At 41.3% G+C, this 15,471-nt stretch overlaps 1 protein-coding gene across 2 annotated transcripts in view; it reads right to left on the bottom strand.

Moving 5' to 3' along the window:
* Nucleotides 1-15,471, bottom strand: part of foxp4 (forkhead box P4) — an 86,115-nt gene that overhangs the window by 32,038 nt on the left and 38,606 nt on the right. For both annotated transcript variants that reach the window (XM_041980332.1, XM_041980333.1), the window contains exon 3: nucleotides 6,345-6,434. In XM_041980332.1, the coding sequence (XP_041836266.1) occupies nucleotides 6,345-6,434 (90 nt within the window). The remainder of the gene's footprint in view (nucleotides 1-6,344; nucleotides 6,435-15,471) is intronic.

The following is a 15,471-nucleotide window of genomic DNA, read 5'->3' as shown; positions in this document are numbered from 1 at the left end:
AATGACAAGTAGAGAGCAGGAGGAAGAGAGAAGCTGACAAAGTCCTCCTCCTCCTCCTTCTCCTTCTTCACCTCCTCACCCCCTCTCTTGGTAGGAGCAAACCCCAGTGCTGTTTATCCTTGTCACAGAGCATTACCACCTCACCCTGGAACTGACTGACTCCTTGTCTACCTCCCTGTCATACACACACTGAGACACACAAACATCTAGAGGTAAATAAGGATCTCCCTCTGTCCTAACATCGTTTTATTTACAGCATAATCGTTTTAGTGGCATATTTGTCAAATAGTGTTAAATATATCACAGCTCTTCTGCCTGTTTTGATTAGGCATTAGTAAAAGTTTGACACCTCACATCACTAGGAGGAAAACAGAAATCTCTGCTCTTTTTGTTACTTCACAGGGTAGCTGTGTGTCAGTGTGTGTCAGCACTGTGCAGCTTGTTGATGTGTAAATGATTCTTGTTGATTCAGGATTTGTTTATTCACCAGCTATCACCCCCATCGCTCTTCCCATCTCCCAGTCCCTCCAGGTAAACAGCCTGTCTGAGCTCATCATGCAAAGAAATGAGAGGAGATCACGGGGTGGGACTGAAGGAGGGGCGGGGGGAGAAGAAAGAGGCAGAAGAAAGAAGCATTTGAGTGAAAAAAAAAAATGCAAGAAGTGCCCACTGTGCTGAGTGTGTTGTTTGGAGCTCAGGTCTAGGCCTCCACTGGAAGTAAAAGAGTCCCATTGTGTGCGGTGAGTACCCCTCCTCCAGCCAATCTGAAGCAGGGCCAGGGGCCACATTGCTCTGGGGAAAACTGATGAGCGAAGCCAGGTGGGGTTGGGGATGATAGAGGCGACATAGAGCTTCAGAGTTCAAACTTTTTTGCTGAGTAATGTTTCTGTCTGTGGCTATAAGTGTGCCAGAGGAACTTTTTTGTTTTCATTGAATTTCTTTTTGTTAATTTAATATTTCTTCATGTGAAGTTTACATAGCTGTGAATATTTTAACTCTCCAATGTCAATATGAACTGAACGATTCTGTATTTCTTTATGGTTTTCCAAAACTTCTTAATGGGAAAATGTCATGACACCAAGAAGAAGAGAACATGAAAAGGAAAGAAATGACCTGACAGGCATTTAGCTGAACTTACCCCACAAATGAAGTATTAACTTCATTTTCTGCACAAATAATTTCCCTTTCAGTTTGAAAAATAATTAAATAATTCTAGATAATAAAGGTTTTTCTTTATCTTTCATTTATAGAAGTTGAACCTCTTCTATCATTAAGGCCTCTGCATCCTGAAAAATGTGTTAACAACAAATGAAGCATGTTGTCAGATTTAGAAGATGCAATTTTTCAAAGGTTTCTCAGCATATCCCAGTCAACCACGAGGCTGCAAGTTGTTATTTTGTTCGATAAATAATAAAAATGATGAAACCTTTATTGTGTTTATAATCTTCAGTTTCATTACAGCTAAAATGTGTAGATTTGCAGTTGGGATTTTTCTTAACTGGTTAAATAAAATGACCATCGCTAACTTTGCTCTTTAAGTTCCAATTTTGATTAAGTAGAAGGAGAAATGTTGACATTTGTAGATTTTTTCTTTTCCAATTTAAATTCAAATATGGTGTGGGCACTTTGATAAGTAGACTGTCTTTCCGTTTCCTAATTGTCTTTTATCCATAGAACCTAAACCAGTTTAGTTTCTTTACAGTTTTGTAGCCCTTCTATTGAATTTAAGGAAGTTTTCAGATAAAAGTAAGAAACAGCCTTACAGTTAAAGGGTTTACTGACTTTAATCCCTTAAATCTATTAATACAATAGATTCTTTTAACTATGATTTTAATCAACAATTACGTGAGCTGCCTCTGAGCTCTGAGCTGAGATGAGGCAGTTCTAAAAACATTTGATGGATCTATAACCATTAAATGTAATAACATGCGTCTTCACTGGCAGTTTTTTTTTTTTTTAAGAGTAAACAGGATGATCAGAGAAAATAAGGCTGGGAACAGTGAGTTTGGGTCCTGCAACCTCACACGCAAACAGCGCAGTAAGAAATTAGAAAACAGCTTTTAAAGACAAGGGGCCAGATGAAAAAAAAAAAAAAAAAAAACTTAAAAAAAGGACAGTGAGAGGCCAACAAGTTCAAGTGGATAATCCCCCCCCACCTCCCCACCCCCACTCCTCCTCATCCTCCTCCGCTGCCTCCCTCCATCTAACGCCCCAGTGCTTCAGAATAAAAATGACAACACATTTCCAGAAACACACGGACACACACACAGGCAGGGCACTTCATTGGGAAGTGTGAGGAGCCGTTATCGACCATATTTCATTACTGATTTCACTCATGTTTCAAATCACAAAATAAGAGTTTCACACTTGAGTGGCTAGACCCAAACCTTTCCTCTCCATCCTCCTCGTCTGTCTGTCCACTCCTCAGTCCAGAGCCGAACCCAATTCACTGGCTGCTCAGCCTGCCCCCATACGCCCTTCACAAACTGTCAGGATCCCATACTACCAACCCAACACACTCACACACACCAACCTGCAAACACAGCCACAATTCCCTCCACATCAAATGAGAGAAACTGCCAACTAAGCACTTTCATTGAGTGGACAAAAGGAGTGCTTTGGGGAAAACACTTTAAAGGGAAATAAAAGAGAATGAGAGAAGGAGCTGCTTCAGTTCTGTGGACTCTGGAGGCTGAAATGTTCATCTTTCCACATACTTTTACTGATTACTGAAAAGACTTTAAACCAACCCAAAATGCCTATGTTTAATTTTTTTCAGGAAGGAAAAAAAACATCTGGTGATTTACAGAAAATCTAAAAGCAAAAAAGGATTGCAAAATGGACAAAAAGTTCAACAAAATCTCTGTCTTATTAGTGACATGACTCAGTTTCCTCCTCTCACCTCTCCTCCGTGGCTTCCTCTCTACCTCCATCCCACTGCGCTGGTGTCAGCCCTCTCCAGAGAGTGGGAAGCCAAGCTAATTAACATATCTCTAATGAGTCTTTTCATTTTTTCCCCTAATTAAACGAGCTCCTCAATAATACATGAAAACAGGACACCACACTATTCAATTACATACATATGGGCCTCAGCCAAAGCACGTGCCTTAATCTGTATGTGTGCATGCCAAGTGCCAGTGTGTTAAGTGTGCCAGGCGTGCGTCTGCCAAGTGGTGCATATGTGTCTGCTTGTGCCCACACAGCGTGCGAATGTGTGCCAAGCGAGTTCATTGTAAAGATCGTGTGGCAGGTCATGGAGACATGCTACCTATCATGCTGGGTAATCCACCAATTGCTACTCTGTCTGCCAGCTGTGTGCCCACCAATTCTCTCAGTAGCACTCATGCCACAAGCAATTAAGGTAACTGTGGCCAATTATGTCTTACATCTATGACAAAACCACATCTAACGTGGGAAATTACCCAAATTCCAGAGTGGGTTAGTTATCTTTCAAGCCTGTTTTCATACAAAGGATTAAGACAGATTGTGTTTGCATGTTTGGTTTGTATCTATTTCAATAAATATTACATTTAGCAGAAAATATTGGAAATAAAATCCAAATAAAAGGACCACAGGACTATAAAGAACTTTTGCAATCTATCTTTTTTAAGTTTTTGTTTTGTTTTTACTTCCACTGACAATTAAACAAACAACTCTGATAACATTTTCTCCTCTGCAGCTGCTGTGGCTGTAGTTTTGCTCCAGACATTCTTTTTTTTTTCTTTTTTTATTCCCCTGCTATTGCTCAGCTACAGACTGGAGCTATTGTGGAGTTTCTCCTGAACTTGACATACGACAGTGTGACACACATGCACACAAAGTAGATTGATACCATCTCACACAGCCAGTCAAACAGAGAGACTATCTCTGAGCAACCAATCAAAACGCAGATACAATCTCAGAGTTTCTTTTGCTCTCTGCTCAGATCCTCCCCTCTATTATGAATAAAGAAAAGAAATATGATGGAGGGGTGGCAGCGTGTGGGGTGTGTGGAGAAGTAGGCGGGAGCTTGTCATTGGAGACTGAGGTTTCTCCAGAGAAGTAAAGGCATGAAAAAAAGTCCTCCCGCTCACCCTGTCTGCTTCTGCCATTCGCCCTCAGAGAGAAGGGAAAAATCTAATTATCGAGCTCCTAAAGATCTCATTATTGGCTAAGGCTCATTTGCATGTGTGAGAGCAGCCCAGCAGGAGCCAACCTGAGGACGGCCATTTTGTGCCTGATGTGAGCCACTGTGCTGTGGCTTATTGTCACCTTTAGAAATGACCACATTAATTGTCTAGCTTTCCTCATTCCAGCATTCAGTCACCCTCTCTCTGTGGCAAATGGAGCTGCGATTAAAGGTGATCATAAAGCAGGAAATCATAGTAATTAAGAGATGTCCACCCACCACTTAGTGGTCAGGTTTACATTGTGAAGTCTCATAAGCTTAACTTAGGAGCTACAGGTACACAAACAACAACCGGCTTCAAAGTGGAACTTTGGTGTTCGCGTCCAAGTTTGTCCTGTGGGACTGTGAGCACAAGCACACACATGTAAATTTAGCTGTGTCTGTACGTTTGAGTTGGTAGGACGCCTGGGGCCATGCTAGTTGACAGCTCAGACAACAGAGATGTAGCACGGGTGCCCTGGAGAGTAGAGAGAGGCTAGCCAGGTCAGGCAGCAACAAACAGGACAACAAGACAGAGATGGAGAGAGTAGAGGAGGGGTAGAGTGGTATTTGTATGCGTGTTTGAGAAAAGAGAAAGAGGGGGAAGGTTATGCTCGTTTCATATAAGATGTGACGATGAAGCAGGTCAGCTGAATGCATGTCTGACCTGCATTTTGCCGCGTTCATGTGTAAATGCTTGTTCACAGACTCAACACCGCTCTTTGGAAAATGAGCCAATCCCTGGTGTAAACGCTCACCGAAGCAGCACGATGAATGTATTCCACATATGCAGCATTTTGGTTGGATTTACAGTTGATATATAATATTAATCACTGAAATACTTTACTAAATAAAGATATATAGAACCCTTTTTATTTTAATAATAATAATTATAATAATTAGATTTATATGGTGCTTTTCGAGGCAGCACCTTGCAGGAAAAGCACCAAGATTTTATTCCCTTATCATTTAAAGTTAGTTTAATTTCAGCAACTGCTGGTACTATTAAAATTAAATAAAGCAAACCTGATCCAATTCAAGTTTTGATGAAAGTGTAATCTGTAAATCCTACTTTTCAGACATCGTTTAATTTTTTTTTACATCATGAGTAATAAGATGGCTTTTGTTCTGTGGCATTTCTGCACTTCGCAGAGGTCAGTTAGCAATTAAACTGTGTAACCGATCTTTGTGGTTTGTCTTTTTGTGGAGGATGTCTGAGTTTTATGTGACATTTTTCTTTTTCCTTTCCTGTTCTGTCATAAAGCACACAGCAGTCCAGAATGATTACAAAGTTATTCCTTTTTATTCTCAACAACTTTACATTGCTGCAGCCAAAGATGTTAAAGGTTTTCCTTTGTTTTGTGCAAAAAATGATCCATCACCAAACACTTGTAAGAACAAACAAAAGTACTTGTATAAATGTTACACTTACTTTACTTGTATGATGTGCAGAAGCACATGATTCTAATACAATTTTCCACACAATGATATGAAATTTTCTCACATAAAGAAATCTGAAAAGTTTTTCTCTCTCAGCTCCTCGCTGGCTTCAGACACTGCAAATTAAAACCGCCTTTATCCTCAGTTATGTCTTACATGTTTATTTTAAACTCCTCTATCTCTGCCCCTCTGTGATGATGCAGCTGTCCGTTTATCATGTGACATGCTAACGACAGGAGTAATGCAATAACCAGAGTGCTTACTACTCTAATAGGCCCCTGGCCCAACTCCATTGTTACAAAACACAGCTTAATATTATTATTCTGCATGTACTCAGCATATCATATAATTGCAAAAAAAACCTACCAAATGTATTTTGTGATATGTATCAACATACACTGTTAGTAATGATGCATATGTCCTGCCTGTGTGTGAGTGTGTATAGCCTCCTCCAGCGTCTTTCACTAGGGATCCTGCACTTGAGCTAACCCCACTCTCTCTGCTTACTGTGGAATTCAACTCAGAAAACAGCTCATACCCCGAAACTACAAAGGCCTCATTCACTCACACATTAACAATCAGGCACACAGACATACATGTACTCACCCACAGAAGGGGGAGACATATGAGATAGTAAAGCACATGTGCACATCACACAGACAGATTGATTAAAAAAAAAAAGCAAAGTATAATGTGGCAATTAGAAACCCTGATAAAGCAAAATTAAGGTTGTGCATCTGTGTGTGCGTGCTCTGACCTGCACTGGGCTCTGCTTGACCTCGTTGCTGCCAGGGGAGTTGAGGCCAGAGGCCTGCTGGAGGAGGAACTGTCTGGCTGCCTGGAGTGCCTATGAAAGAGAGAAAAGTGGATGATCAGATGCATAAAAGGAACCAACTTTCAGAGACATGCCTCACAAACTGAAAAAAGTGCAGGTGTGCATATTTAAATAAGTATGTAGAATGGAAGTAAAACAACCAAAACAAAAGCTATACTGGCTACTTTCAGTATCCCTTTGTTTCAGTAACTCTGGTGAGCATGACTGAGGGAGTATATCAGTGTCTGAAATCATCACATTTAAAACATTTTGTTTTCAAAACCTTCTTTCCTTCTCCGTCCTCCACTCTGTTTTACTCTCTCTTCCACACCCCTTTCCTCCTTCTCTCTTTGCAAAGGATGTTGCAAAGTGGGTTTTCCACATCCTCTGAGGCAGAAGTATGTCAGCGTATCTTCATGTGTACTGTGTTTGTGTGTCACAGTGATGCAAGAAACTGTATGCCCTGATGTGCCCTGAAGAGCTAAGACTAGCCACCACCCACGTTTTTTTTATTCCCCCTCCTTTTCCCGTTTCTCCCTTGTCTGCCCTCCAGCGCTTTCCATCTAAACCAGTGACACCATCGCTCACCAGCTCTGTTTCCATTCTTTCACTCTGTCCTTGAGTGTTGCCGATTCATCCCTCCAGTACTGCAAAGTAAGCCATCCCTCCTGCTTTCTAAGCACATCCTTCTCTTTCCTGCTACCTTCCTTTCCTTTATTTCATGTTCCTTTTTTTCTTCGCCGTGCTGATTGTCTCGGTGTTAAGCGAATCGCCCATCATCAGGAAAAATCTGTCCCTGAGGAACAGGCATTTTTGTTGGAATGTTTGAATGGCCCCAAAAACAAAATAAGAAAACACCCATCTCAAAACACAAGAGCAGTATTGCCCTTACAGTAAGCACACAGTCAAACACACACACATATGCACACAAATACAAGCACAACCTCATGGCAGAGGGTTAGAGAGCAGAGACAGCAGGATGCACATTTGCTTCCTCTGACTCAAAAGGGAAAGGTTCCTTAGTAAATATTGATTTATGAAAGTCCCTGTTAGTGTGTATGTGTGTGCGCATTTTTGTGTGTGTGTGTGGCAAATTAACAGCCAAAATAAGGGATGTTCTTTAGCATGGAAGCTCTTACTCAACCACCCAACAGAAGAAATCAGCACAACTCCATCATTTCACAACTGCAGAAAACTGTAACACTGTGAAACAAAGCTGTCACTCATTCAACGAATTGTCAAATTAGAAAGGCGGCTGCATTAAGTAATGTTTAATTACAAACACAGAGAGGAGAGATTAGAGCGAGCCGGAGAGGGCGAGAAGTTCTGTGTGCAGTCGCAGTGATGAAAACCATCTGTATCGCGCACACTTGCTACTTTTGCTGAGACCGCAATTACAACACACACACACACATGGACGCGCAGACACACACATGAATTTTAACACTTTGACAAGAATCTCGGGAACCCCCTCCCTTGGCTGGTTTGACCTCAGCAAGCACACACACACACACACACACACATATGCACACGCAGACAAACACAACCGCCCAGTTTGTTGGCATGTGGTGTGAATTACTCCTTGAACACCCCGTCTGCCCAAGAGTGAGCGTGTGTGCGTTTGTCTGTGTGTGTGAGCATGAGTGTATGTTGGCAGGAGTTGAGGAGGCATGTCTGGCAACAATAAGGGACAATTCCATCCAAATTACCACCCTGATTACCACTATATTAAAGAGCCATTTATGGCTTTCATAAACGCTACAACCAAGCAGAGGTGATGCCTGTCTCCTCTCCTATGCCCCTATCCATGGATGTGTGTGTGTGTGTGCATTTGAAAGACAAGAAGAAATAAGACAACTAACAAGAAATCATATCCTTACTGCATTTAACTTTCAATGCATTTCAAACATGATAAGTGACTTATGTAAACATAATCTAGTAAGCAAGTTGTTTAAATGAAGATTACTTTTTATTGCGTTGTTTTGCACTATAAAAAGCAAATATAACATCTGCTACTGGCTGAAAGATCCATACCTTAAGACAGTAACTTGATCTGCTCCCAATCACAGTATTCTTAACTTTACAATTGTTTTGATGAAACTATAACAAATATGCAATCATAATCCCATCCTGTGCTTCCTTTGATAATTTATTGACTATATTATTATAATTGTTTCACTATAACAAGGCTGCTTGAAAACTTAACTTCTGATAATCACAAAGCAGTTGCTCTACATCACTTTACGTAACTCCACAAACAGAACTACAAGCTTAAAGAGTTTCTTTGACTTGGGAGAAATTCTATGCTGTTCCTAAAAAATGCATATAGCTACAGTGGTGTTACATAGTTATTATTTTGAAACTTGAAGTTTTGTTATTGTGAGCGTTTGGTGCCTGATGTATCTCATTAGGGACAATTTTGCTTGACAACATGAGGACATTATACACACCCCTTCACTTCTATAGCTTGGAAAATAAGCTGTGAAAAATAAAAACCAATTTTTAAACAATTCTTTATACCTTTTTTTTATCATATAGTTTTCGTTAAGTTAAATAAGATAAGTCAGGCATTTTAAGACAAAGATTTAAAGAGAACGATTAACTTTTGGAACAACGTGGCAATTTGAGGAACTTGAGTTTTTAGCATGTCTGCCTTAAGCTTGGATTATTAAAGATTTTTTTTTACCTCACACCAAAACTGATGTCTTAATAACATCCATGCAGGTTCAGTTTTTCAACTGACGCAGTGTTTACCAACAAATTTTTAACTGTGCACTACACAAGTGACATGTTAAAAAAAAAGGGAAATGTGTGTGACCTGTCAAAACTAAAGCAAGTAAATATACTGCAAGTGCTACAAAAGCATCAAGTACTTGTTACTACTTAAAAGTAAAACTTTGATGTAACTGTGTACTTATATACTTCCTGTACAACTGCTTCTATTCCTGAAGTGTGTCAGTTTCATTTTCTCAGCAGAGCCACCTACTGTTTGGATTAAAAACTACAGTGAGGAGAGTTTCCTTCGGTCCCTGGTATAAATGCTTCTGTGCTAATATCGCAATTTACTTGCACAGTGACTGATACGTCAGCCTGCTAACATTCTGGCTCGGAAACTAGTATCTTGAACACCCTAACGCTAGAAAGACATATGCTAATTTATTTTTCACCATCACTTGTAATTCGTTAGTGTTTTATGTAACTAAAATCAGATGACGTCTTTTACAAGTAGGTGGGAAAACGTTAACCCCACGGCTTCAAAACAGGAGCTTATTTCTGCTTTGGTTGGGCTGTAATCAGCTTTTGCTGAAGATGGGGCACTATCATCTCAGTTATTATACAAATGAATAAATGAAACCTTGTATTTTAATTTATGAACAACATGCAAAAAATAATAGCAGGTTTGTCGCACCCACATACTGTATGGACACACACTAACATACACAAATACCACCAGCAACCAGGGCCAAAACCTCTCATGTCTACTTTGTCAAGAAGCACTTCTCTTTTTGACCCTTCTCTTTTATTTCTACTCTTCATACTCACTCCTTGCCTTTTTCTCTACGAGACATCCACCCCTTCACCCATCCCTTAACCAACCCACTCACGCACACACACTCACACCAGCTCCTCCAAGACTCCCCACCCAACTCCCCCTTCCCCCTGTGGCATTCTTGGGGGCGCACTGCACCTTTAAAGAAAATATGAGGGAGGCCTAAGAGGGAGGCCCAACAACAGAGTCTTTGTGCTGCCGCGGAGCACACACACGTATACGCAAACATGCACACACACACACACACACATATGCACACATCAGTGGTGTCAGACAGGTTTTATTAGAGTGAGAGAGGGAGGGAGGAGGAGGAAGGGGAAGGAGGGGTGAGGAGGTCACCGCTCAGCTTGGAGGCCTGAGAGCGCAGTGTGAGTGCACAAGTGTGTATGTCAGTTCGGTGTGTGAGTTCTTCTGACTTGTCATCGCTCCTCTCTGTAAATCATCGCCTCTGACACAGCCTTTAATAACAGTGCATTTTTTAATTCAGCAGGGTCAGACACGCACATACATGCACACACACACACACACACACAAAACCACAGTAACGACTACTTTCTCTTCTTAACTCCGAAAAATGGCAGACAACTGTGTTTCTCTGAAAGAAGAGAGGGTTGGTGGGCCAGTTAAAAAAATCCATTAAAAAATGCTAGAAATTCTGGAAAATTTCATTTCACTAAATCAAATGTGCATGATCGTCATGCAGCAAATGTGTGAAAAAGTCTGCTAAGCTATATGTGACAAGAATAAGACCTGTGATTATGTGTTTAATGCTAAATAAGAACAAAAAGGTAACCGACGGGCCTCTTTAGTTCAGTTTGTGTATGTGGGTGTGTGTGTGTGCCTGGCTCAGGTTGCTAAAGCAAACAGGTCTGTGTGTGTGATGAATCTGGCCTCTAATCCGCCCAGTGTGTTTGGGTGACACAGGGAGAGAGAAGGCAGGAATAAGCGAAGAAATCTAAACAGAAAGGCATAGCAAAGGAAAAGGAGTTGAGGGGGTGGGGGGTCAGAGGGAGAGAGAAAGAGACAGGTGGGTACCATATGTTGGAGTAATCCGTCAGCACTGACTGGGGTCCATTGTTGACGGCCGAAACGAAACAAACCCGTCCCCCCTTTTACCCTCTCCTCCTCATCTCCCCCCCATAGATAAACAGCCTTCGGGGCAGACAGTGGGCTGTCTTTGGGGGAGAAGGGGGAGGGAGTTAGAAAGGGCAAAGGGGGGAGGCAGGTGGTATCAGGTTTCTTTGCTTTTAGGCCGACAAGAAGAAAAAAAGAGCACAAGTGAGGATGAGAGAGAAGCTCATTGTTTCATGTGTCCACCGAGGAGCCAAACTAGGCTCGGCTAGCTGTTTCAGCAGCAGCATCTGATCTCTCCAACACCAAACAAATATCCCCAGCCTACCTCACAGGCTCAACAGCCAGGGAAGAGAGGCTTGTAATGCACCTCTGCTCCCTTTCCTTGCTCTGCACTCTTCCCCAGGAGAGAGCGACAGCTAGAAAGACTGCTAAACAGACTCAGGGTGAAGATGCAGGAAAGCGCTCGTCACACCCAGCTGATTCTCTACAGGTCTGCATGCTTTCTGATTTTGGATCAGTGGGAGAGACTGGGTTCAGAAAGAAGCAGTGGATCTTTCTTTCTTTTTTCTCCACATCCTTTTTTCAGTATCTCCTTCCTGAAGGGCTGTCATTGAAGCTGAACACCAAGCTAAAGCTGTGGCAATGCTGCCATCCTCTTGGGTCATCCCTGTGATCTCTTGTATCCATGTGCACTACTTCTTCTTTCTTTGGCACCAAAAAAACCCTTTCAAACTCCATAAAACCCTGTGCTACTTTTATTTGCTCTCTCCCTCTGCCTTGTTCTTTACTGCTCTACAGGTTTTCTTGTCTCTTAATCTCCTTTATCTTTGATTCCTTTTCTTTCTCTGGATACTCAGAGGAAGGCACGATCAGAGAGAAGATGAAACAAGACTGAGATGTAATACAATCTGCTAAGCATGTTAATTTACTAAAAGGATGATGATACACAATATTGGTGCCAGCTCACTTTCTAAAGGTATTCACACACACACAGACACACACACACACACACACACACACAGTACACAAAGTGACATCACTAAGGAGGTGACAGTTAGTAAGACTGTTATATGACTTTGGGGCATATGTGTCTGACGGCTTGGTTACAGCCACAGTTGAATCTCGTATATCAAATACATCACTGTCAGTCACCACAAAAACCAGATTGCTTTCCCAGATCACTCCTCCTTTATTTCTCTCTATCCACATCACCCGATCTGTCTCTTGCCTTCTCTTTGCCTCTCTATATAATGCATAATGCTTAAAAAAGTTTGTGTAGCATTTCTTTTCAAGCACTCTGATTTTCTTGAGCCCTGACCCCTCCCCTCTCATCTCTGCAAATCTGTTGCCCATACACTCATTCACCACAGTAAATTTTGACAGCAGATATGGCTTCAAGAGAGTCCTAAAATAGATTGCCCAGACTTACTAATGGGAGTCTTGTGAATGCAGCTGTTGGCCTTATGAGGGGACCCTCGCCTTCCACTGACTCAGGTTAACACCACTACAGCGATGGCTAGCTACAGGCTAAAGGTAAAGCTGTATATATCGCATGTGCTTGTAAAAATGATAACGCCTGGTTGTAATATATTTGCAGCATTTTGCACCGACACTATTAAATGCTGGAAAGATTTGTAGTCTCTAAGTTTTCATAATACTGTTGTCGTCAACCACAAAGTAGAGTGGAAGTTTTCATTCCAGCCCAACATTATAGCAGCTGATTTCACTTTTGTTCATAATTTCCACCAGACATTAAATTTAGTGAGAAATTTGCAGCGTTTTATTAATACAGAAGCACAAGTCGCTCTGTAGCAACAGAAAGGGGAAAGTCTGCTGAGCAGATAGCAGCAGCTGCAGGAAGAATGAGCGATTATGTTCTCATACTAACTAGAAAAAAAACAAAGAACTAACAATATTTTTGTAATCCTAGTCATTAAGCAGGTCACAAACTGTTTTTTTCTATTACGTTTTGAGGGAATGATATGTATATTTAGGCAATATCAATAGTTTCTTAGGGTTAAACATATACATAGAGGGAAGGGGCAGCTTGAACCAAATCCTTTCTAAAGCCTGTCGATTTCACGGTGGGTTACAAATAAACTACGCTTTTCCAGAAGTTTACTCCTTTCCTCTGACTCTTCCTCACATAAGCCTTCTCTTTTTCTGGTATTAATCACCCGCCCCCCCCACCTCTAGTGAGACACACAAACACACACACACACACACACCAGCTTTCCTGCGATTTGTTTTCACCGTCAGAAACGTGGACTTCAAACCAATTGTCCACCAAAATAACTAAGCTTAAGCAGCACTGAATGCCTCAATCTGTTTAGGATGCCGCCGAGGGGGAACAATTCGGGACACCTTGGAAACCAGCAGCCAGCGGCAATCCCTTTTAGCTATTTAATGTAATGTTTCCGCAATATAAAGGCACCGTTTGAGAGCTGAGGTTTTAAAACGGCTGAAGCAAGCTACTCTGGGCCCAGACTGACCATTAAAGAGAGGAAAGACCGCATGCAAGAGCCAGTGCAATAAAAACTCACAAACTCCAAAAGAACTTCAAAATATGCTGTAATGTTTAAAAACTCTGGCTTATTTTAGATTTTTTTTTCATATACTATTTTTCACAAAAGGGACCTGTTCTAAACTCTAGGGACCCTGCCGTTTTCCAGATGGTTCTCTTCAGTTCAAAACTGTTTTGTGAAGCTTGAAAACCTCTCTCCTTCAACTTCATCCCAACACTCATCTAATGTTTCTATTGATTCACGGGGGTATATGCATAGTCATAAAAAGGAGCTGACTGAATACCCAGGACTGCTTTATATCATGACACAATTCATCATCATCCACACACATCTTAAATTCACACATGGAAAAAAATCTGCAGCTTCCTAAGGAGATGTTTGTGGCCCTCTTTTTTCCTGTCAAGTCAAGTGAGAGGGCATCAAGAAATAAGACACTTAAAGATAATGATGAGGTGAGCAGGGACAGAAAAAGAGAGGAACTCCCTTAGTGGGAATATAAAAACAGCTCCCTCTGTACTGCAGGCCTCATCTCAGTCCAGGCGGCTAATTGATGGCAAATAGCTCTACAGCAGTTTCCTTACACACACACACACACACACACACACATGCATACACGTCATACGTTATATACACATATGCAGTTTCCCTGCGGTTTTCAACACAGCTCGTTTGGCAGGAGAGGAAGGTCTCACTCCAGACAGACCCAGCCCATAGAGGAAAACACACACACATACATGGACAGTGTGCCTTGTAATATTTAGCCCCCTTCTTGTATAAGGCAGGACAGTTAAGTAGTTTGGGAAGACAAGGCCACTTAGGTGTTAGGTCTAAGTTGGGCGACCTCCAGAGTTTAAGTTTTTTCTTCTGTTCAACATAAGGAACTTGTGAGAGGGGAGACTGTGCGAGGCCAGTCTGTGATGAGGATAGCACTAGCCTGGCAACCAGGCCTCACATATGGAAACTGTTTAACTCTTATTATTAATAACCCCCAAAAAAAAGAAAAAAAAAGAAAAAAAGCAAACTAATAACACATGCAAGACACTGCCAAGACTCGACTCAGAGGCAGAAGGAAAACACATACATACACAAACAGACTGTCTGCCGTGTGTGCATGCAGACACAAACACATACACACAAGAAGATCAACACACGCACACTCAGACACCTATTGGTTAAACAGAAAAACACACTTAAAGCGATTGGTCTGTGAAAAGTTTTAGTCTGCCTGCCTGCTTCAATGGAAATAAAATCTTCCATGTTTCTTGGTTCAGAGGGTTTGTACACCTGGTTGTGGCTGCGGGGATTGAGACAGACACACCCTCACACCCACCCTTACCACACACACACACACACACACACAAACACCGGAAGTGGGCAGGCACAACAAAGGCTGGTTAGTGTACAAGAAGTTAAACTTCTAAAAAAGTACAAAATCTTTAACTTCCCCAAATGAGACGCAGGGGTGGAGAGTGCTCTTAAAAGGGGAAATGTGAAATGTGTGCTGGACTGTATGATTTAGTATCAGGGTCAATCTATCCAGATGTAAAGAGAGACTTCTGGTTAAACAATAGAATGCCCAGCATGACTATCTTTTCTATTCTCAGTCTTTTAAAACTATATTTGACAAAGCTTAATATTTGTTCACCATATTTTTTTTCCTTGGGATGAAGTAACATTTTCCTCACCAAAAAAGGTTTATACAATGTTTTTACACAAGTATTCAAGTCTTAGGAACTGACTTAATTCATTAGGAAGTTCAGAAACAAAACAAACGTAACCGCAATGTTAACAAAGTTTCTGTGGTTAAGTGCTCACTTCAATATTCTCTCAGCGTGGTTCCATTGCTTTGTGAAGAAAGTTACTTTATGTGATAACTATTACAAAGTCAGGAGAAATGATGAGGCGTGGTAAGTGTGTATGG

This window comes from Melanotaenia boesemani, chromosome 3, assembly GCF_017639745.1.
Source record: "Melanotaenia boesemani isolate fMelBoe1 chromosome 3, fMelBoe1.pri, whole genome shotgun sequence".
NCBI classification, from domain to species: Eukaryota; Metazoa; Chordata; class Actinopteri; order Atheriniformes; family Melanotaeniidae; genus Melanotaenia; species Melanotaenia boesemani.
Note: the sequence above shows the minus strand (reverse complement) of the source record. Positions and strands in the feature narration are given on the sequence as shown.